Source organism: Vombatus ursinus, unplaced genomic scaffold (assembly GCF_900497805.2).
Source record: "Vombatus ursinus unplaced genomic scaffold, bare-nosed wombat genome assembly UNPS02015255.1, whole genome shotgun sequence".
Taxonomy (NCBI): Eukaryota; Metazoa; Chordata; class Mammalia; order Diprotodontia; family Vombatidae; genus Vombatus; species Vombatus ursinus.
Window position 1 is genome coordinate 36682863 of NW_020955033.1, and position 22117 is coordinate 36704979.

The 22117-nt window shown below is 38.3% G+C and overlaps 1 protein-coding gene across 1 annotated transcript; it reads right to left on the reverse strand.

Moving 5' to 3' along the window:
- Window positions 1–9876: 9876 nt before the first annotated feature.
- LOC114031920 (putative 60S ribosomal protein L37a) lies at window positions 9877–10219 on the reverse strand. The gene has a single exon (XM_027847128.1). The coding sequence runs from the start codon at window positions 10217–10219 to the stop codon at window positions 9941–9943; it is 279 nt and encodes a 92-aa protein (XP_027702929.1). The 3' UTR covers window positions 9877–9940.
- Window positions 10220–22117: the final 11898 nt, after the last annotated feature.

Sequence of the window (22117 nt, forward strand, 5' to 3'; positions counted from 1 at the left end):
CACACACACACACACACACACACACACACACACACACACACACACACCCCTATGTTTTTGGAGGCAATCAGGGTTAAGTCACTTGTCTAGTCACAGATAGTAAGTGTCTGAGTCAGGATTTGAACTAAGGTCCTCTTGACTCCAAGGCCAGTTACTCTATCATCCACTGTGCCACCTAGCTGCCCCATAAGAAAGCACTATTAATGAAGTCTATTAACTTTGAAATTGACAGTAATTCAGCTCAATCTAGACTAGCCTAAAATTTCCTTTTCATTACAAGGAAAAAGATTGACTTATCATTCATTGTGCCCAAGATTTTCAAGTAGAACATTTAACCTATTTAAAAAACAAACTATTTTTACAACATTTGATAATTATATCTTAGCTCTTCATTAGAGCAGGAAAACAGAATTGCTCATTGATACCAATTTGTTAGCCTTCATGGGTTACCATCACTTGAAAATAACAATATTCCTTTAAAAATATTCTGTAAGTCAAACTTTTTTCACTAACTAAGTTTTAGCTGCAAACTAATATGGCAGATTAAGAACTTTTGATGCTTGTTTTAGACTTGGAAAAACTCAAGCCTTCTAAAATTCATAGCAAGAAAATGTGAAATAGTTTCTAGTTGGGGATAACTGTAGTTAAGAAAGATGTTAAGATCAATGGCTATGTTAAAACACTATAACCAATGGAAAATTTACATATAGCACTTAACACAGAGCCTCGCACATAGTAGGCACTTAATAAATACTTATTCATTTATTGTTGCTACAGCTTCCAAGATCACTGTTCACGTTTTGGGGAAATGAGATTACAAGTTTTCAGATGCAATACACATTGTCTATGATTTATAATAATTTTACCACCTAGACTGCATTTATGATTTTATTGGCATAAGGGACTCCGGGGGGAACTCCCTCCACAGATACAGATCAGTTGCTCCTCTGATCTGTAGTCTAAGAGAGCTGTCTGAGGCCACAGAAAGGTTAAACAAATATGGTCACACAGCCAGAACTTGAACGGGGTCTTTCTGACCCTGAGGCAGGCCCTCTATAACCACTATCCCCCAATACATGGACTAGTGAGGTCAGTACATTAATATAGTCCTTTGGGGAAGGCAAGGGGGTGATGTGGGGTGGGGAGGGTGGAGAGTCTGTAGTAAGTAGGGGGAACAGCTAGACCTATGATTTTATTAGTGAGAAACTACTAATGAATTCTGTCTGCACCTCTGAGCGTTAGAGAGTTGCCTGGGGGCATAGAAAATCCAAGACGTGTTCAGAATCACTTGGCCAGTATAGATCAGAGGCAAGACCTGAACCCAGGTCTTTCTTATTCCAAGGTTTCCTATCCACCCTTGCCTATTGATACAGAGTTCCCACAGCCATGAAAGTGGCTGAAGCAGGTTCGGGGGAGCGCTTAGAACTAGGTCAGGCATCCAAGGTCATCCACTGCATCCTGGGCCATCACCAGTCATCTTGATTTTTGTGCTGCCACTGGACTTTGATTACTCTGAAAGAGAGAGAGTGAGGCTGATGACTTTGTGCAACGCTGCCTCACTTAAATCCAATTTACCCATCACTCCATGATGTTATTGGTCCTTTTTGAAAACAAAAGATGAACAACAATAATTGAAATAGAGTGCCTTAAAAATTATTTACAAAGTGCTTTTCTCATGCTAGCCCTATGAGGTAAGTGTAGATGATCTAAAATATTGAGAAATGTGACCTATCCTTCCCACCACCCCATGATTCTTTTCTGCATGTTGCCTTTGTGAAAGAATTCACAGGGTACAATGTAACTGATTTCACATAAGGTGCTGCCTCTGTGGATGTCCAATTTACTAAATCTGTCAGAATTAGCCATGAAATAGAGCGGACTTACCATTTGGTCTTAAAAATCTCAAAAGAAAGTTGAAAAAAGGATATACATACTAGCATAGACACACACACACACTTCTAAAGATTAACTCTCATTTTCATCTAGAGAATAAATTAAAGGAACATGGTAGGCAAAATTACTAGAGCCTGGCAGCTGGCTCCGTTTAAAATTTGTGAAATCTCATTGCTTCTATTGCTCTGTTGCTTCCTCTTGTCCCAGATAAAATCACTCCCATTTCATTCTTGACCTGGAATTCCCCAGATGTTGTCAGTTGTGTTACTGTGCCTAAAGTATTTAGATAGTTTGGTACATTTAGCAATATGAGAACCCTCTCAAGGGTCAGTAAGAAGAATGCACCAGAATGCAATCATTTTTAAAGATAATTGTTGATTTGTTAATAAGACAAACATTATATATCAGAATGTTTACAACTCTTCCCTTTGTGTGTCGCTCTGAATAGACAACCACAGATCTCTTTGAAGGGACCTTTTCACACTGACATAGAAAGCTGTACAAAGACCTATTCTGTATGGCCTGGGGAACACAGCCTCTGAAGCAAGTACGCCAAGCAGATGGCAGGCAGCCAGACAGTATTAATGTGGCCAAATCCCTGAAGGATTAGGCTCTACGGGTCCAGAAATGAATCTGAGCACTAGAAACAAATTCCCTTTCTGATTAGGAATCTTGAACAAAATTCAAGAGGTGCAGGTGTTTAATGTACACAGAAGTCCACATTTTAAAAAGGAACCACAACTAACTTGCATGGAAGGAAAAGTAAAGGTGTGGTTACTGAAGCTTTCTGTAAAGGCCAATTGCTTTTTTTTCTTAGTCTGCACAAATCACCTCACAATCATATATAGACAAAATAACTTACTTTTCTCCTCTTCCCTTTTCTGTAGTTTCCTAGGGAAGAAAATAGAAGAATTCCAACTAAAAGGAATGAAAGAGAAGAGTTCTAATATCTAAAATGTATGTGTAACTTTTGAAAATCTCAAACCAAAATGTTAGTAATTTATACAAGGAACCAGATCCAAAGAATAGACCAATTTGAAATTCAGCAAGCACATATAGGGAAGGAAAGATGGCTGGATGAATGAAATAAATAGGAAGGGATGGATGGATGGATGGGATAGAATGGATGGGATGATGGATAGATAAAGAGATGGAATAGAATGTACTGAAAGGGAGAAGGAATGAAATGGATTGGATGAATAAGATGGGATTAATGTGTTGTTGTTGTTGTTTTTTATGTTAGGGTGTCATTTAGACCAAACACAAGTTGAAGTCTAAAATAGACCCTAGAACAACAAATAATTCCACCCATCTACAAGTGCCGAAAGAATATACCAGGTATTTAAAAAAAAAAAGGTACTTTGTAGTAAAATAAGTCCAATCCATTCTGATATACTGTAGTATGGAGAATCCAAATTCTTTCATGATAGTAGAATTTTGTAATATTCTACCAAACGATATTTTAAAAGACTCTTCTTTAAAAGACCTATGCTCCCACATATCTGTACTACTTCTAATCAGTAGGTAACAAGGTATTCATTCAGAAATGCTTGGACTAGGGGCAGCAGGTGGCACAGTGGATAGAGCACCGGCCCTGAAGTCAGGAGGACCTGAGTTCAAATCCAGCCTCAGACCAAACACTTGACATTTACTAGTTGTGTGACCCTTGGCAAGTCACTTAACCCCAATTGCCTTAAAAAAAAATGCTTGGACTGGTTTCTATTCAGATAATTCTGACTCCCCCTTAGGGTAAAGAATCATGGGAGTTGCTGGAGGAACAACATTTCTGCCCCAGCCCAGGCAGAGATTGGACCATTCAGAGATCTGATCTAAGGGACTGGATTTCTGCCTGAGGAGGAGTTCTTTTAGTCACTTTGGGAGAGAACAGAGACAGAGCAGTCTGAGAGATACAGAGTGTGAGATGGAGCGAGCACAAAAAAAGGGAACACCAGTAGTAGCACCATAGAAATCAGGTCCTTTTGGGAATCTTTTGGTTTGTGCTCCAGGACTGTGCACTGCAAAAGTCTGGCTTCAGGACACATGCCCCACTATGTGGGTCAAAGAACTTAGATTGAAACGACAAGTGTAGAACTCAGGAAAACTGTACCCTTTCTAACTTCCTTGCTAGGCATCTGTGCTTCTACATGACTTTCTTTACTATTTCTTTTTATTATTATTATTAATTTATTTTTAGTTTTCAACATTTATTTCCATAAGCTTAGAGTTTTAAATTTTCTCCCTCTCCCTCCCTGCCTCCCTCCCCAAGACAGCATGCAATCTACTATTACTATTTCTTTAAGCTCTTTTTTTAGCCTGATTTTGTTTCATATGAAATCCATATCATCCATGATCAACCACAAACACTTTTACTACTTGTCTGTATATTTATACTTCTTACTGGGAAAGGGGGATATGGAGGGTGCCACTTACTATCTGGGATACATAGAACTCAAAATAAGTCAGGAGACTAGGCCCTGTCCTGGTGATCAGGTTTTGATTCTTCCCTGGGTGCTTCAGAGCTCTAGGGGTGAGAGAATCTTACAATGATGGGTTTTGTTAATTTATTTTAAAACTTATACAGTAGTAGAGTCAAACTCAAATAGAAACAAGGGCCACTAAACTGTATATAAGGATCCCTGCAGGCTGTAGATTAACTTAGAAAAACACATATTAACATTATCTATATTCTGTGGTATTTTTAGTTATTTTTGTTAAATATTTCACAATTAAAACCTAATCTGGTTCAGGCCACAATCAGAAATGCTCATCAGTGGCATGTATGACACCTCTGTTCTAAAGTAGTAGAGAAAGAGACCCACATGTAGTAGAATCATTTTGTCCCTAGGCAAGAGACAGAGATCCATGGCTATAGTCAGTTTCAAGTCACTAGCATGTGGGATGGGTACTGGGCCTGTGATTTCATTGATATAGGCAACTCCCAGGTGAAGAAATTCTACTAATGCAGATTATCACCTTCTCAGTAATTTATAATCTTTTTTTATTTTTATTTTTTTGCCTTTTTGGTGAGGCAATCAGGGTTAAATGACTTGCCCAGGGTCACACAGCTAGTAAGTGTCATGTGTCTGAGGCCAGATTTGAACTCAGGCCCTCCTGACTCCAAGGCTGGAGCTCTATCCACTGCACCACCTAGCTGCCCCCTGTAATTTATAATCTTACAAAGTCACTTAGAAAACTTTAAGATTAAATAACTTGCTGTGGGTCACAAAGCTGGTATATATCACAGGAAAAACTTGAACCTGAATTTTCCTGGCTCCAAAGCAACTTCTTTATGCTGAATCAATTAAAAAATACTTGAAATAATTAACAACTTTAGCAAAATTACAGGATATAAAATAAACCCATATAAATCATCACTATTTCTATACATTCCCAACACAACGTCCAGCAGCAAGAGATAGAAAGAGAAATTCCATTTAAAATATCTGTAGATTGGGGCAGCTAAGTAGCACATGGATAGAGCGCTGGCTCTGGAGTCAGGAGGACCTGCGTTCAAATCCAACCTTAGACACATGAAACTTGCTAGCTGTGTGACCGTAGGCAAGTCATTTAACCCTGCTTGCCTCACCCCCCAAAATAAAATAAAATAACTGTAGACAATATAAAATACTTGAGAGTCTATCTACCAAAACAAACCCAGGAACTATATGAATACACAAAACACTTTTCACACAAATAAAGTCAGTTCTAAACAATTGGAAAAATAGCAATTGCGCATGGATAGGCTGAGCTAATATAATAAAAATGACTTCAATTGACTTAGCTCTTCTCATCAATGCAAGGATCTAAGACAACTCCAAAAGACTCATGAGGAAAATGCTATCCACATTGAGAGAAAGAACTTTGGAGTCTGAATACAGATGGAAGTATACTATTTGTTCTCCTTTTCTTTTGTTGTTTTGTTTTATTTCTTCTTTCTCATGGTTTCTCCCTTTTGTTCTGATTCTTCTATCACAACATGACTAATGTGGAAAAAATATTTAAGATGATTGTACATGTATTGCCTATATTAGATTGCATGCCATCCTTAGGAGAGGGGAGGGGAGGAAGGGGGAGAAAATTTAAAATTCAAAATCTTATGGAAGTGAATGTTGAAAACTAAAAATAAATTAACTTAATAAAAAAAGAAAAAATGAATGTTGAAAGGGGAAGTTAGGTGGCACAGTAGATAGAGCACTGGCCCTGAAGTCAGGAGGACCTGAGTTCAAATCTGGCCTCAGACCAAGCACTTGACACTTACTAGCTGTGTGACCCTGGGCAAGTCACCTAACCCCAATTGCCAAAAAAAAAAAAAAAAAAAAAGAATGTTGAAAATTGTCTTTACATGTAATTGGAAAAAATAAAATACTATTAATTTTTAAAATAAATATTTTTAAAAAACAAATAAGTGTATGAAAGGGAGGCTGCATGATATAGTAGTGCAAGGGTTGGGTCAAAACCATCCTGCCTCATTTTAGTTTAGATACCTTAACTAGGTAAGAAAATGTCTCAATCAGCCAATAAAAAGAATTCAGATTAAGTATAAAAGTTCAAGGGAAAAAAAAGTATGAAAGTTCAGATAGACCAAAGAAACTTGATCACATCTCGGCATTCTTCTATAAATTATCCATCAAGTTAAGATGGGGGAAAATATCATAAATTGGAGTGAGTGTAGAGTTCTAGATGAACCTCACCCACCCCAAAGAAACTGCCTAGGTTTAAAAAAAAAAAGGAGAGATCTTAATTTTGATTTTGGCCAAGTCTTCTTCTTTCCTACTCCCTTTAACCAGAGGAGGACCTTCCAACTTCAAAGGGACTGAATATTTGTGGACCTCCCGTCTTCCCATTTGTGTCCTATCATTATAACACCCTCCCCCCCAGAGAAACAATGGTTCCCATCTTCTCAACTCTGTCCTTCAGGATGTCCCTAGATCAGCTGGCAACAATGTCTGCATCATGAGAAGTCAAGGACAGACTGGACTAGGAGGACCAGCAGGAGCAGGGACCCTGGTCACAGTTCCAAAGTGGGAATGAGTGCTTGTGGTCACTCACAGACCAGAGCATGGTCCAGAAGATCACTGACCACACCTCTCCTTAGATCGTACCTCCTTGGAGGAACTGAAACTCACAGACCCCCAGATCAATAAGGAATTTAGCACAGAGACTACATCATATGTAAAGGTAACTTCTTGAGCCTCCCACAAATGGGAGAAATGGGTTTTAGCATCCAGGATTTATGAGTTACCCCTTGACCACATGTGTTCTCTAAACTTGAACTCACTCTCCCTCAATTCTGTATGCATTGAAAGAGTATGTCACAGGCATTTAGGGGAGTGTTTTGTACCAACTATTTCTTAATGTACCACCTTAGTAAATACTACTTTCCAAAGCTACTTACAGCTGGCTGACTAAATTAATTCTCAACCATTAATGCTGAGGAGAACATAAACTGGTAGGGCTTGAGCCAAAGGCATTAGAGAATTACCCTTCACCCCACCCCTAGAAGCTCAGGGAGGGGAATGTAAGCAGCCTAGCTTTGGGAACTAGATTCATTACTGAAAGTGAGATTTGGGATGAGTTTCATCAGAACTGGGTTCTAGTCTTGGCTTTGACATTAACCAGCTGTATGATTTCAGGCAAGTCACTTATCTCTCTGAGCCTCAGTTTCTTCATCTGCAAAAGAAGGAAGCTGAGCTAATTAATCTATACAACTTTTAAAAACTATTACAAAAGGTTACTTCCAATTCTAAAATGTTATGACTCTATTTGCTTCTCTTCTGCTGAAAAATTTATTTCCTGCCATAATAACCAACTATTCAAGATATATGAAACTCCCTAAACTCTTCCCAAGAACTTCTCTCGGACCTTTCCCAATGCTGAACTTTTAGCACTTGACTTCCCAGCAAGGCTCAGAAAGCTGGGGGTGTTGCTGGAGTTTCACACTTAATTAGGTTTTATGTGACCTCAAACATCTGCTCTGGAGTCAATTTTATATGAACCTGCTGTTCTTTCCAAACTCCCCCACTACCTTGGCTCATCACCAGAGATGATTCAAGCCCCTGATATGAGAGTCTCCAAACAAGGAGTCTAGCAAGATGTATTCCAGAACTTTTTTCCCGTGCAGGTGAGCACCATGTCCTAGTGCTTGGCATTTGTGACACTGTCTGCTCTAGAAGGTTCCCGCAACCAACAAGAAGATTCCTGTAGAGGCTTCAACCAAAAAGGAAGCTTACTGAGGAGGCTAAGAATGCTAACAAAGTGGGAATGGCTAAGGGGGACTCAAAACCAAAAGGTACTAGAGCCAAAAATGTTGTGGAGGAGGTGAGAGCCAAGCCTCGTAACTGTCTGCTGAAAAATCCTTCCTAGGTGCTTGGAGAGCAACCCCAACTGCAGGGCAAGAAAGAAGGGGGGAGGGAGGCTTACATACCTTCCAGTCTTGGCTGGAGAAGATCTTGGGGTTAGGCAGTTTCCCCTTCTGGGCCACCAAAATGTTGAGGTTTAGGGGGTTAGGGTGCTGGGACCCCCAAAATCACAACACATGGGTCCTGCCCAAATAAATTCGACCCAAGCCTTCTTTCAGCCAAAGACAAGGTTTATTAGAGCATCCATCATATTGGGCAGACTCTTAAGGAATCTAAGCTTTGTATTGCTAATGCAAGTGGGTCAGATTTTAAGAATCTCAGCCTAGCCTCCAAATTCTAAAAGGAAAAATTAAATGAGTTATAAGAGGAAGTAGACAGTAAAACCATTCTAATGGAGGACCTCAACTTACCCCTTTCTGAAGTAGATAAATCCAACCAAAAAATAAACAAGAAAGAAGTTAAGGAAAACAGTACAATTTTAGAAAAGTTCTATATAATAGACCTCTAGAGAAAATTAAATGGGAATAGAAAGGAATGTATCTTTTTCTCTGTGGTACATGACACCTACACAAAAATTGATTGTATATTAGGATATTAAAAATCTCACAACTAAATGCAGAAAAGCAGAAATATTAAATGCATCTTTTTCAGATAATAATGAAATAAAAATTACATTCAATAAAGGGCCATGGAAACATAGATTAAAAAGTAATTAGAAACTAAATAATCCTAAGGAATGCGTCAAAGAACAAATCATAGAAACAATCAATAACTTCATTAAAGAGAATGACAATGAGACAAAATACCAAAATTTATGGGAGACAGGTAAAGCAGTACTAAAGGAAAATTTTATAACTCTAAATACTTACATCAGTAAAATAGAGAAAGAGCAGATCAAAGAATTGAACATGTAACTAAAAAATTAGCAAAAGAACAAATTAAAAATTCCCAGTTAAACACCAAGTTTTAAATTCTGAAAATCAAAGTAGATATTAATACAATTGAAAGTAGGAAAACCATTGAACTAATAAATAAAACTAGGAGGCGATTTTATGAAAAACCAATCAAATAAATAACATTGGTTAATTTGATTTTTTAAAAAAGAAAAACAAACTGCCAGTGTCAAAAATGAAAAGGGTGAATTCACCACCCAATGATGAATGAAATGAAGATGAAATTAAAGCAATTGTTGGGAACTATTTTGCCCAATTATGTGCCAAGAAATCTAACAATCTAAAGGAAATGAATGAATATTTACACACACACACGTATGTGTGTATGCATGTATGTATGTATGTGTGTATGTATATTACCCGGATTAACAGAAGAGGAAATAGAATATTTAAATATCCCTATCTTAGAAAAAGAAAATAATCAAGCTATCAATGAGCTCTCCAAGAACAAATCCCCAGAACCAGATGGATTCACAAGTGAATTTTACCAAATATTTAAAGAACAATTAATTCTAATACTATATAAACTATCTGGGAAAATAGATGAAGAATTCTACCAAATTCATTTTATGACACAAATATGATGTTGATTCCTAAACCAAGAAGAACCAAAACAGAGAAAGAAAACTACAGACCAATTTCCCTAATGAATATTGATGTAAAACTTTTTTTTTATTCCATAAATTAACCCATTTATTGTTAGACTATGGGCTACAGATATTTGATAAGAAGATTTTACTGGTCTTTCAATTCCTTCAGTCTTCTGATGTCAGATTTGAGTGCGACTGCAGAGGTGGTATTGTAGGTCCATGTACCACCAGCTATTGTCTTCACACAGGATCCACAATGCCAGATACCCACAGCCCGTCTCTTCATTTTGGTCTTGTCACAGAAGGAGCAGGTATACTTGGCATGCTGGCTAATTTCAATTTTCTTCACCATTTTTCTGAAGGATGCACCGTAACGTGTTCCATATTTACCAACAATTCCAACCTTCTTGGTTTGTTTAGCCATGTTGTCAGTTGTGGGGTCCGAGCTCAGAGAGGAAAGTGATGCAAAACTTTTAAATAAAATACTAGTGAGGAGATTGCAGCAATATATCACAAGGATCATGTAGTATGACCAGGTGGGATTTATATCAGGGATGTAGGGCTGGTTCAATATTAGGAAAACTATCAGCATAAGTGACCATATCAATAACAAAAAAAAATGACAAAAAAAGCTTTTGACAAAATACAGCACCCATTACTATTAAAAACACTAGAGAGAATAGGAATAAATGGAGATTTCCTTAAAATGATAAGCAGTATCTATCTAAAACCATCAGTGAGCATTATGTGTAATGAGAATAAGCTAAAAAATCTTCTCAATAAGATTGGAGGTGAAGCAAGGATGCCCATTATCACCATTATTATTCAATATTGTACTCGAAATGTTAGCTATAGCAACAAGAGAAGAAAAAGGATTTGAAGGAATTAAAATCAACAATGAGAAAATGAAACTATCACTCTTTGCAGATGATATGATGGTCTACTTAGAGAATCCTGGAGAATCAACTAAAAAATTACTTGAAATAATTAACAACTTTGCCAGAGTTGCAGGATATAAAATAAATTCACATAAATCATCACTATTTTTATATATTATCAACAAAGCTCAGCAGCAAGACATAGAAAGAGAAATTCCTTTTAAAATAACTGTAGACAATATAAAATATTTGGGAGCCTACCTGTTAAGACAAACTCAGGAATTATATGAACATCACTGAAAAATACTTTTCACACAAAAAAGTCAGATCTAAACAATTAGAAAAATATTAATTGCTCATGGTTAGGCTGAGCCAATATAATAAAGATGACAATTCTACCTAAATTAATTTACTTATTCAGTGCCATACCAACCAAAGTATACAACAATTATTTTATTGAGCTAAAAAAAACAATAAAATTCATCTGGAAGAACAAAAGGTCAAGAATATCAATGGAATTAATAAAAACAAATAGGAAAGAAAGTGGCCTAGCTTTACATCTCAAACTGTATTATAAAGTTGTAATCATCAAAACTATCTGGTACTGGCTAAGAATAGAGTGGTGGATCGGTAAAATAGATTAGGTATATAAGACTCAGTAGTAATTGGTCATAGTAATCTAGTATTTGATAAACCCAAAGATCCAAGTTATCTTGGACAAGATCTCACTATCGGACAAAAACTTCTGGGAAAACTGTAAAACAGTTTGGCATAAACGAAGTATAGACCAACATCTCACATAATATCCCAAGATAAGGTCAAAATTGGTACATGATTTAGACATAAAGAATGATAACATAGGCAAATTAGGGCAGCATGGAATAGTTCACTTGTCAGATCTATGGATCAGGGAAGAATTTATGACCAAACAAAAGATAGAGAACATTATGAAATGCAAAATAGATAATTTTGATTATATTAAACTAAAAAGCTTTTGCACAAACAAAACCAATGCAGCCAAATTTGAAGGAAAGCAGAAAGCTGGGAAACAATTTAAAGTGTCTCTGATAAAGGCCTCATTTCTCAAATATATGGAGAACTGAGTCAATTTTACAAGAATTCAAGTCATTCCCCAACTGATAAATGGTCAAAGCATATAAACAGGGAGTTTTCAGACAAAAAAATCAAAGCTATCTATAGTCACATGAAAACATGCTCTAAATGCAAATTAAAACAACTCTGAGTTACTACCTCACACCTATCAGATTGGCTAATATAACAGAAAAGGAAAATGATAAATGTTGGAGAAATGTTGGGAAAATCCCTAATGCACTGTTGGTGGAGTTGTGAACTGATCCAACCGTTCTGGAAAGCAATTTGGAACTATGTCCAAAGGGCTATGTATCTCTGCATACCTTTTGATCCAGTTATATCACTACTATGTCTGTATCCCAAAAAGATTTTAAAAAGGAAATGAATCTATTTGTACAAAAATATTTATAGCAACTCTTTTTGTAGTGGCAAAGAATTGAAAATTGAAAGAGTGCCTATTAACTTGAGAATGACTGAACAAGTTATGGTATATGACTGTAACAGAATACTATTGTACCATAAGAAATGATAAGCAGGATGTTTTCAGAAAACCTGGAAAGACTTACATGAAATGATACAAAGTGAGCAGAACCAGAGAGAACATTGTACACAGTAACAGCAACACGGTACAATGATCAACTGTGAATAACTTAGCTATTCTCAGCAATACAATGATCCATGACAAAATGCTATCCATCTCCAGAGAAAGAACTGATGGAGTCTGAATGAAGATAGAAGCATACCATTTTTCATCTTTTTCATGGGATTTTTTTGGTCTGTGTTTTCTTTCACAATATAACTAAGATGGAAATATGTTCTACATTATTGTACCTCTATAACTTATATCAAATTGCTTACCATATCAGGAAGGAAGGAAGGGAGGTAAGAAGGAGTTAGTGAATTTGGAACTCAAAAAAAATTTTAAATGTTAAAAATGGTTAAATTGGAATAAATACTATTTAAAATAAAAAATAATAAAGCTAGAGGGTAGCTAAGGAGACCAGTGATGAACCAAAGAGAGTTGCTTAGAACCATGGCAAGTTAGATATGGGCATTAAGCCTTCCACTTCCCAATCTAAGGTGTCTAGAGAGTCAGACATAGTCAAGGATCAACCCAAATGCAAGGGAAAGAAACCTGAGACTCTAACATATCCAAGAAAACTGGGAAAAGTTTTTCATCCAACCCACAGCAAGAAGGCTAAATAAAGTGCAAAGAGCTAATTGGCCCAGTACAGGGTTCTAACAGGGTTCTGACTTGGTTTTGAAATAAATGGACTTTCTTTTTCTTTTAAAGAATGAGATAGAGATACTGGTACCTATTTGATAATAAAATTCTTTTGCATTACCCTTTAAATGCCACATGGATACTTAATTTCCTCTAGGCATTGTGGCCAACTTTGACCATTGATGTCTTTGCCCAAGATCTGTCTTAATGGCTAATCTCTATTCAAAATGCCTTCACACAATTGTACTGCTTACCATTGCAGAGTTCCTTCATGAAAGATGGCATTTAATAGTGGAACGAGCACAAATTTGGGAATCAGAGGACCTGGGTTCAAACCAACTTCTATCACTTACTACCTGTGTAGGAAGGTAGTGTCCTCATCTGTAACAATGAAGTTAATACACTGAATAACGTCAGCATCCAAAAAGAGATCTTGAAAGGCTAAAGCATTGGACTAAACCTAAGATGGAAGTCAATAGTTATAAATGTAAAGGCTTACATTTTGATATACCAAAAAAAAAAAAATCCACTTGACAAGGGGGAGGTGTGGTTAGAAAGCAGTTTGTCTGAAAATGATCTGAGGACCAACTTAGGTTTGTGTGAAAAAGCTCAGTAGCAAAGCCATAGCTAGGAATTCTGTTATCTGAACAGGTGAGTGGGGGAAATGTCTTAAAGTATGTCCTTTCCTATGCATGGTTGAGGTAACTTGGAGACCTGTCAAGAGAAGTGAAGATGAAGCTTAGTGAACCTCATGCATGGTAACTTCTCAGGCCGGGGGTGGGGGGGTGGGCAATAGCACAATTGTCGGCACCATAGGGCAGGAACTGGGCATTCCAGAGGTGTTCCAGGACGAATGTAACCAAGAAGGAATGGACCAATCCAGGCCTGGGAGGTTTTGTGCCAAAAACTAACTGCATAAAAGCTCTCTCGCTTTTGTATTCAGGGCTCTCTCCTCCTGAAGAGGGGTGGAGCCCACTTCTGGCCAGAAATGCCTAAATCCTCTGGACTTTCTCTGTAATAAACTTTTCTTGATACTAAAAAACAAAAAAGAAGAGAGAGAGAGAGAAGTGAAGAAGCAGAACGCAGAGTATTTGAATGGATCAGGTTTGGGATACAGAAGGCTGTGAGCCTATTACCAAACTTAATGGAGAAGAGAGTGACCTGGGGGTCCACAGATGACAACAAAAAGGAACCAGTCAGAATGGAGTATACTTTAAAGCAGGGGACATAGCTGCTGAGTGATGGTAAGAGAGAAAGGATTGAAATATAGTAGAAAGGAGCAAGTCATCTGCCAACAGCATGATGATTACATCATAGAACACTGGACTTGGAATTAGTAAGACCTATGTTCAAATTCCACCTCAAGCACTTACAGTAGGATTCTGGGCAAGGCAATTTATCTCTCTGTACCTCAGTTTCTTAATCTGTAAAATGAGAAGATTGGACTTGATGATCTCCAAGGTCTATTCTAGCCCTAAATATATGATCTTCTGAATGCTTCCTCCTTGGTCTGTGTGTTAGGGCATATGAAAACAATAGTCATCTTTGAAGATGGCGAAAAGAGATATTGTTGTCACTAGAAGGAGGCTAGGTTTCAGTAAATACCAGAAGATAGAAGGAATGTTAGAGGAAGAGCTCTAGGATGAAAGGCCATTTATTAACAATAGAGGAAGGTTACAGAGGGCACAGTAGAAAGAGAAGGTAGAAGAGGATAGGAACTAAGGAGGGTCAGGGTTGACTTTACATTTGTGGAGAGGGTACCACTGGTATCCAGAATGTGACATTTTGCTGCTGATACCCCACACTGATCCTGAATATCCCAAAATGATTTGGATCCCTCGACCAGGCAACACAATCAAAGACAGGACATGGTGATGGTAAGAAAGGCTCAACAAGAAGGGTGTGAAGGCTTTGGGACCCTAGATAGGTGATGGCCTGGGGATCAGGCAAGGGAGTGAGTTGGACAAGGGGCTGGTTTTCCATCTATGGGAGTGAGGGGTGAAGGGAAGAAATATATCCCATCATATGCTGGTACCTGAGGCAAAGCCACATCTGCCTGATACTAGCTCCAGCTTGGCTCATCATCAGGTTGGCCATAGAGTGCCACGTTTTTCAACCACAGAAATTCACAAACTATTACCTGCTATATTATTGATGGTTTGGCATTGATTTCAGTGGAAGTAATATCCATGCTGAGCAAATTACAGATCCTTGAAGTATTAAAAAAGGATTTTGTACTTTAAATAGTTCTTCCTTTTAACTCAAAATTCAGTGGAGTATAGAAAAGAAAAGGAAATAAGCATTATATTCTGGATATGCTCCAAATGTTTACTCAGAATTTCTAGGGGAAACAGCTGGCATGATTGTTTTGAGTTATTCTAAAATAGATATTCTATAAATAACAAAATAAGCTCTTTAGGTTAGAAGATAGTTGAATGCTATAAGTGTAACGTTTGAACGTCTGGGAAGATATGAGGCAATGCGGACCTCAGAAGATGGGAATTTGAATCCCAGCCTTCCCACCTACTAGCTTAACCATGTGACCTTGGAAAATCATATTGAGCCACAACTTTGTCATCTGGAAAATGGGGATGATTTTATTATCCACCTCACAGGATGATTAAGCCTTAATGGACCTGTGGTTTTTTCAAAGTGGAGACTCCCTTAGTCAATGGAAATCACAATTCCTCCACACTTTCTTATCCTGTGCAAGTGTTTCCCTAACTCTTCCACTGAAAATCTACCTTTTACTCGATGCCTTTCTTCACCTGCTAACATTTCAGGAGCACTAGTGTAGCACTGATGCTGTGTTCATCAGGCTGTTTTCCCTTTGTATGACTGCAATAAGCCTCCTATTTAGTCTCTCTGCCTATAGTCTCTCTTCGCTCTGATCTATCCTCCACATTGCTATTAAAATGTAAAGAACAAATCCAACCCTCTTACCTCCCCACTCACTAAACTCCAGTTATTTCCTCTTAGCTCTAGAATTGGTTATAAAGTCTTCTGACGTCTAAAGGTATTTACAACCTGGCTATTTCCTGTTTCTTTAAATTTGTTTCACGTTACTCACCTCTAGGTAGTCTGGGATACAGCCCTACTGTCTGCTTGCTATTCCTCACACAACAGACCACATCTCCCATCTTCATTGGTGACAAGTGAATGCCAAAATGCCTATTTAATCCACCATTCCCTTCGGGTCCCAAGTATTCACCTAGGCCAGATATGGGGAACCTGTGGCCTCGAGGTCACGTGTGGCCCTCTAGATCCTTAAGTGCAGTCCTTTGACTGACTCCAAAATTCACAGAACAAATCTCCCTAGTAAAAGGATTTGTTCTGTAAAACTTGGACTCAGTCAAAAGACCGCACCCAAGAACCTAGAAAGCCACATGTGGCCTTGAGGCAGCAGGTTCCCCGCCCCGAGGCCATTTTGCCATCTACATTACTAGCTGTGTGACCTTAGACATGTCTGTTTGCCTCAGTTTCCTCATCTGTAAAATGTAAAACCTCCCAGGTTTATTGTGACGATCAGAGGAGATAGTTGCAAGGGACTCAGCGGAGTGTCTGGTACATAGTACATGCTATACAAATCTTGTTGTTGTATCCACTTGCTTTCTCCACCTCTTTGTTTCTGGAAAAAAGCATGTCACGGGGCAGCTAGGTGGCACAGTGGATAGAGTACTGGCCTTGGAGTCAGGAGGACCTGAGTTCAAATCTGGCCTCAGATACTTAACACTTACTAGCTGTATGACTCTGGGCAAGTCACTTAATCCAAATTGCCTCACCAAAAAAAAAAAAAAAAAGGGCATGTCAATTGGCAACCGAGTCTTCCTAGATGCTCCCTTCCCTGACTACCATTCCCTTTTATGTGTTATCTTCCCATATTTGCATGTAAGTTCCTCAAGAACAAGGACTCTTTCTATTTTGTATTTGTATCCCCAGAAATTAGCACATTTCCTGGCATACAGGATAAATGCTTTTTCATTTATTTATTTGCATCCTTCCCTTTCCATTTGTACAGTCTGTACCTTAATTCAGACCTATATCATCTCTTGCCTGGACTGTCACAGTTACAATTTCATATTCCAACTATTCCAACTATTACTATTACAATTCCATATTAGTATCCTTGCATCCAGTCTCTCCCCTATTAAGTCCATCCTCCACCCAGTTGCCAAACTGACTGATTAACTGAAAAGAAAAGAACAATATCAACAAAATAGAAACTGAATGTTGTTTAAGTATCATGATCAAGTTTCGCACCAAAGTAGAGGCAGGGGAGTATGCATGTGGACCACCGCATACATTGCTGGACTTGATATTATCTATTGGTTTGTTTTGTTGTACTGTTTTATTTTTCTCTTTAATTTTTGTTGTTGTTGTTATATGTGTTGATGTTCCAGGTGGATGAGGAGGAGGGAAATGTTGGGAAATGAAGGTGATATAAAAACAAAACCTATCTATCCATTCACATTTAAAAGAACTAGACAGATCATAAAAGACCCGGTTTAAAAGGTGGCACCTGAGTCCTGCTTTGAAGGAAGTAGAGATTCTATGAAGGAGAGGGTAGAAGTAAGTGATTACATTACAGATTATGGAAACCCATCAAGGCAGGTGATGGAATGTGGCAGCAGCCTGTTGGAGGAGCTAAGTGTGTAAAAGATATAAAACAAGCCTAGAAAAGTGGAAGCCAATTGTGTAGGTTCTTCAATGCCAGAGGGTGGTTTATTAGACTCTATGGCAAGCCCAAGTTCTCTTCTCACATGGGGAGATCATCAGACCCAAAGTGATTTAAGTCTGGAGCCACTACAAGGTCCCTGGAGAGGTAAGGCCCACCAGAGGGGAAACTTTGTTTGACATAGTTGTTTCCTGTCTCGGTGTTGTTCCACCTCTCCCCACTCCCACCTCCACTGGAATGGGAGCTTCTCGAGGGCAGGGACTGTTTTTACCTTCTTTGTATACCTAGCTCCTGGCCTGTAGTAAGTGCTTCATAAAACGCTTCTTGACTTGATTTATTGGGTTGAACGAAATCTTTCCTAAATTTCATGTTCTGTTAGTCTGCCCGCATCAGAGGCAGACTAGATGTCCTTGCCAGTCTCTTTAGGCTCTAACATTTTATGATTTTATTTTTCTCATTTTTGAAGGTCCTGGAACATTGCCTTATTCAATTTTCAAGTGCCTTTCAAATATTTTAATCAGTTGTTAACAAGTTCTATATGTGTTTTCAGTCAGAAGAGAACTAGGAGGCCACCTAGTCCAAATCTCTCATTTTACAGATGGAGAAAATGAAGCCCACAGAGGTTCACATGATTTAAGGGTCTTTCTCTTACTCTCTCTCTCCAACTCCTCTCTATCTTTCTGTGTCTCTCGTGTTTCTCTCTATCTCTGTTTCTCTTTTTGTCTCTCCATCGCTCTTGCTCTCCCCGCTCTCAGTTTCTCTTTCTGTCAGACTTCAAATTCTTCTTGGTGCCTTGACATCATCACATTTGCTAAGAAAAGCATTTCCAGATGTAAATATGTTTAAAGTATTTATACTTCTGATGAAAAAGGATTCCTTTTCCCAAATGTTAATACCTAATAACAATATCAATGAATGTGCCCTGAGAATTTTTTTTCTCATTGATCAGTAGTCAGAAACTTATAAATAAGACAGTTTTGGCCATTTGTTTTCCAGAACTTTCAACCAAACTATAACAAAATATTGACTAGTAAATTGTGTTTCAAAAGGGTGGGATGAAATATCCTTCATTGTTAACTTTTATAAGACAACCGTGTCAATGTTGAAGCATGAGTATAGGCAAAGAGCCAAGCAGGTGTTTCTTTTGTACTCCTGTCTAACAACTTTTAGTTTCTACCAATTCTGGTTTCATTTTCTCCGGTTTCATTTGCTTCAACAGCTACCATCAGTGTCAAGGGAAAACCACTTCTTAACAATGACAGGGGGGGAAAACAATTCTAAAGATTTTTACATCATAGGATAATAGATTTAGACCCGTAAGGGACGTTAAAATTAATTAAACTTCTGTTTTCTTCCTGACTCTCCTGTCTCCAGCCTGCTTTGTTCAGCCACCCACAGGTTAGAAACTGGTTTCAGTTCAGTTGACATTCCCAACCTGTGGTAAAGCCTTCTGAACTCACATTGGACTGATCAGCCACAGCCCAACACACCATACCCTGATCCCAACATCACGCTGTCATTAGTCCTCTTCAAAAATGAAGGATGAAGGGGCAGCTAGGTGGCCCAGTGGATAGAGCACCAGCCCTGAAGTCAGGAGGACCTGAGTTCAAATCCGACCTCAGATCAAACACTTGACACTTACTAGCTGTGTGACCCTGGGCAGGTCACTTAACCCCAACTGCCTAAAACAACAACAACAACAACAAACAACAACAACAACAACGAAGGACGAGGGGGCAGCTTGATGGCACTGTGGATAGAATTCCAGCCTTGGAGTCAGGAGGACCTGAGTTCAAATCTGGCCTCAGACACTTGACACTTACTAACTGTGTGACCCTGAGCAAGTCATTTAACCCTTGTTGCCTCAAAAAAAAAAGATATATACAAAAACGAAGACTGAACAACTCCTACCATACCAGCTCATAGAGCTTCTACCAGTGTGCTCCCCATTAATAATTAGACTCAATTCCTGGCAAAGGTATTTACTTAAATTAACAGAAATTACTAAACACTCTCCCCTCCACCCCCCACCCATATACCTGAGCTGTACAAATATGTGCAATGTCTATGGGAAGAGTGGGCTCAACCTTAGAGTACAAATGGTCGAGAGGCAAATGTGTAGGACACACAGGGAGCAAAGGCCAATCACAACTCCTGGTACTACAGTGCCTGGAAGTCCTTTCTCTCTTTGTAAAGTATTCTTGCTCAGTTCCTAAGTTCTGCTCCTCTCCACAACTCAATTCTTGATTGCCCAGGGTTACCCATATAAAAGCTGCTTCCATCTTTAGGTGGCTGTCTGTCTATATCCATGTCTGGGTAGTTTATCTCTGCTAACTCAATTTTGCCTTGAACTCTCTCAGACCAATGACCCTCAAACTACAGGACAGGATGTCTCCTGTCTTGTTAGAAACCAAGACAAACTAAAGGGAGGAAATAGAAATTCCCTCTTCTCCCTCTACTCTCAGTGATCTCACTCTATGACTAAACTCCCCAGATTCCAGCTATTTAAAGCCTACAGACGCATGGTTAATTTATTTTTTCAAGTCCATGAAGTTGTCCCTTCTTGACTCAGTCTGAGAGGTGTTCATACCTGACAAAGGGATCAGAGTTTAAATGAATCTCATTTACACATTAAAATCTCATTATGTGTGACAACATTCTGTGATTGCATCCACAGAGCTGGGTAGGAAATCACATTCCCCTCTTTTATAGGAGATTTTCCCAATTAAAGTTATGCCCATTGGAAAAAGAGGCAATGGATTTAATAAAAGGTGATACTTATTATTAAGGCTATTGAGATCACATCTAGTTAACTGAACTTAGGATAAGACAATTAGGTGAAACCACTAGATCTGAAATAATTATTTGGTTCACTTTGCCCAGGGGTATTTCAGTAGAGCAGTGAAACTGCTTCTTCTGAGTCCCTGTTGCTCTTCAGTTATTTTCAGTTATATCTGACTCTTTGTGATCCTATTTGGGGTTTTCTTGGCAAAGATATTGGAGTGGTTTGTTTTTCTTCTCCAGTTCATTTTACAGATGAGGAAACAGAGCAAACAGGGTTAAGTGACTTGCCCAGGGTCACACAGCTAGTAAGTATTTGAAGGCAAATTTGAATTCAGGAAGGTGAGTCTTCCTGACTCCAGGCCTAGCACTCTATCCACTGTGTCAACTAGCTGCCTATTTTTTGCAATTAATCATTGCCCTCAAAAATTTAATTAATAAATTATTAATTAATTTAAACAATCCCTCCAAAATGGCATTGCTTTGTTGTTCAACTGTTTAATAGGATCACATCTCACCTAACCAACCAGATCCCAAATTATAGTAAATTAGTAGTAGCTTTCTACAGTAAAATAACTGAATCTCAGAATTGTTGTTGTTGTGGTTTGTCTTTTGTTCTCAAAGAGGACCATGACATTAGAGAGGCGATGCCATGACATGCAAGTGAATTGGGTTAAAGTGACTCGAGAAGGCTGTGCAAAGTCACCAGCCTCACTTTCTCCTCCAGAGACACCTGGGTCTAGTAGCAAGATATAGATCAGGGTGACTGGAGATGGCCCTTGAATCTCTGAATTGGAAGGGACCTCAAAGATCATCCGTTTCAACCCACAAGAATCCCCTACACAGCACCCTCAAACAAGGAAATATCTAGTCTTTGTCTTAAGATGTCCAAGGAAAAAGAGCATATTACCTCTCAGGAAATCAGTTTCAATCTGAGTCTGCATTGAGACTGTATAGAATTTGGTAGCTAAATTCTAGGGAAGGGCCTATGGTATAGAATAGTGGTGTCATATTCAAATAGAAACTGGGCCTACTAAACTGTACATAAGGATCCCTGGGGACATACTGATTTACAAAACCATATATTAACATTAAAAATCAATCAATAAACATTTATTATGTACTATGTGTCAGGTACCATGTTAAGCGCTGGCTTATCTACGTTTTATAGTATTTTTATTTTGTTAAATATTTCCTAATTACATTTTAATCTGGTTTAGTCTGATTTTTACATTAATCTGATTTAATCTGGACTTTGATACCTCTGCTCTACAACATCTCTCACTTCTATCCATTCTTTTCCACTTGCATGGCCATTACCCTAGTTCAGACCTTCATCAACTCTCTCTTTGTGGTCTCTGTGTTTTCCATCTCTCTCCTCTCTAATCCACCTTCCACACAACTGCTAAAATAATCTTCCTAAAGCAAAGATCTAACAACATCATGCCTTTGCTTAAAAATCTTTAGTTCCCACCTGACTCTAGGATAAAATAAATTTTCTCAGGATGACATTTATAGCCTTCAACCATCTGCCTCTAACATATCCTGTTTTCTTTTTCTTTTGGAAGTTGAATTTATTAAACATTTAATTGATTTCAATATTCAGGTTCAGAAGGACATCTCACCATACAAGAACAAACTTAGTTTATTTAGGAGCAGAACAATGAGAAA

Bases quoted from the DNA above. Each gene is read 5' to 3' on its own strand.
- LOC114031920 (XM_027847128.1), bottom strand. From the start codon at position 10,219: ATGGCTAAACAAACCAAGAAGGTTGGAATTGTTGGTAAATATGGAACA.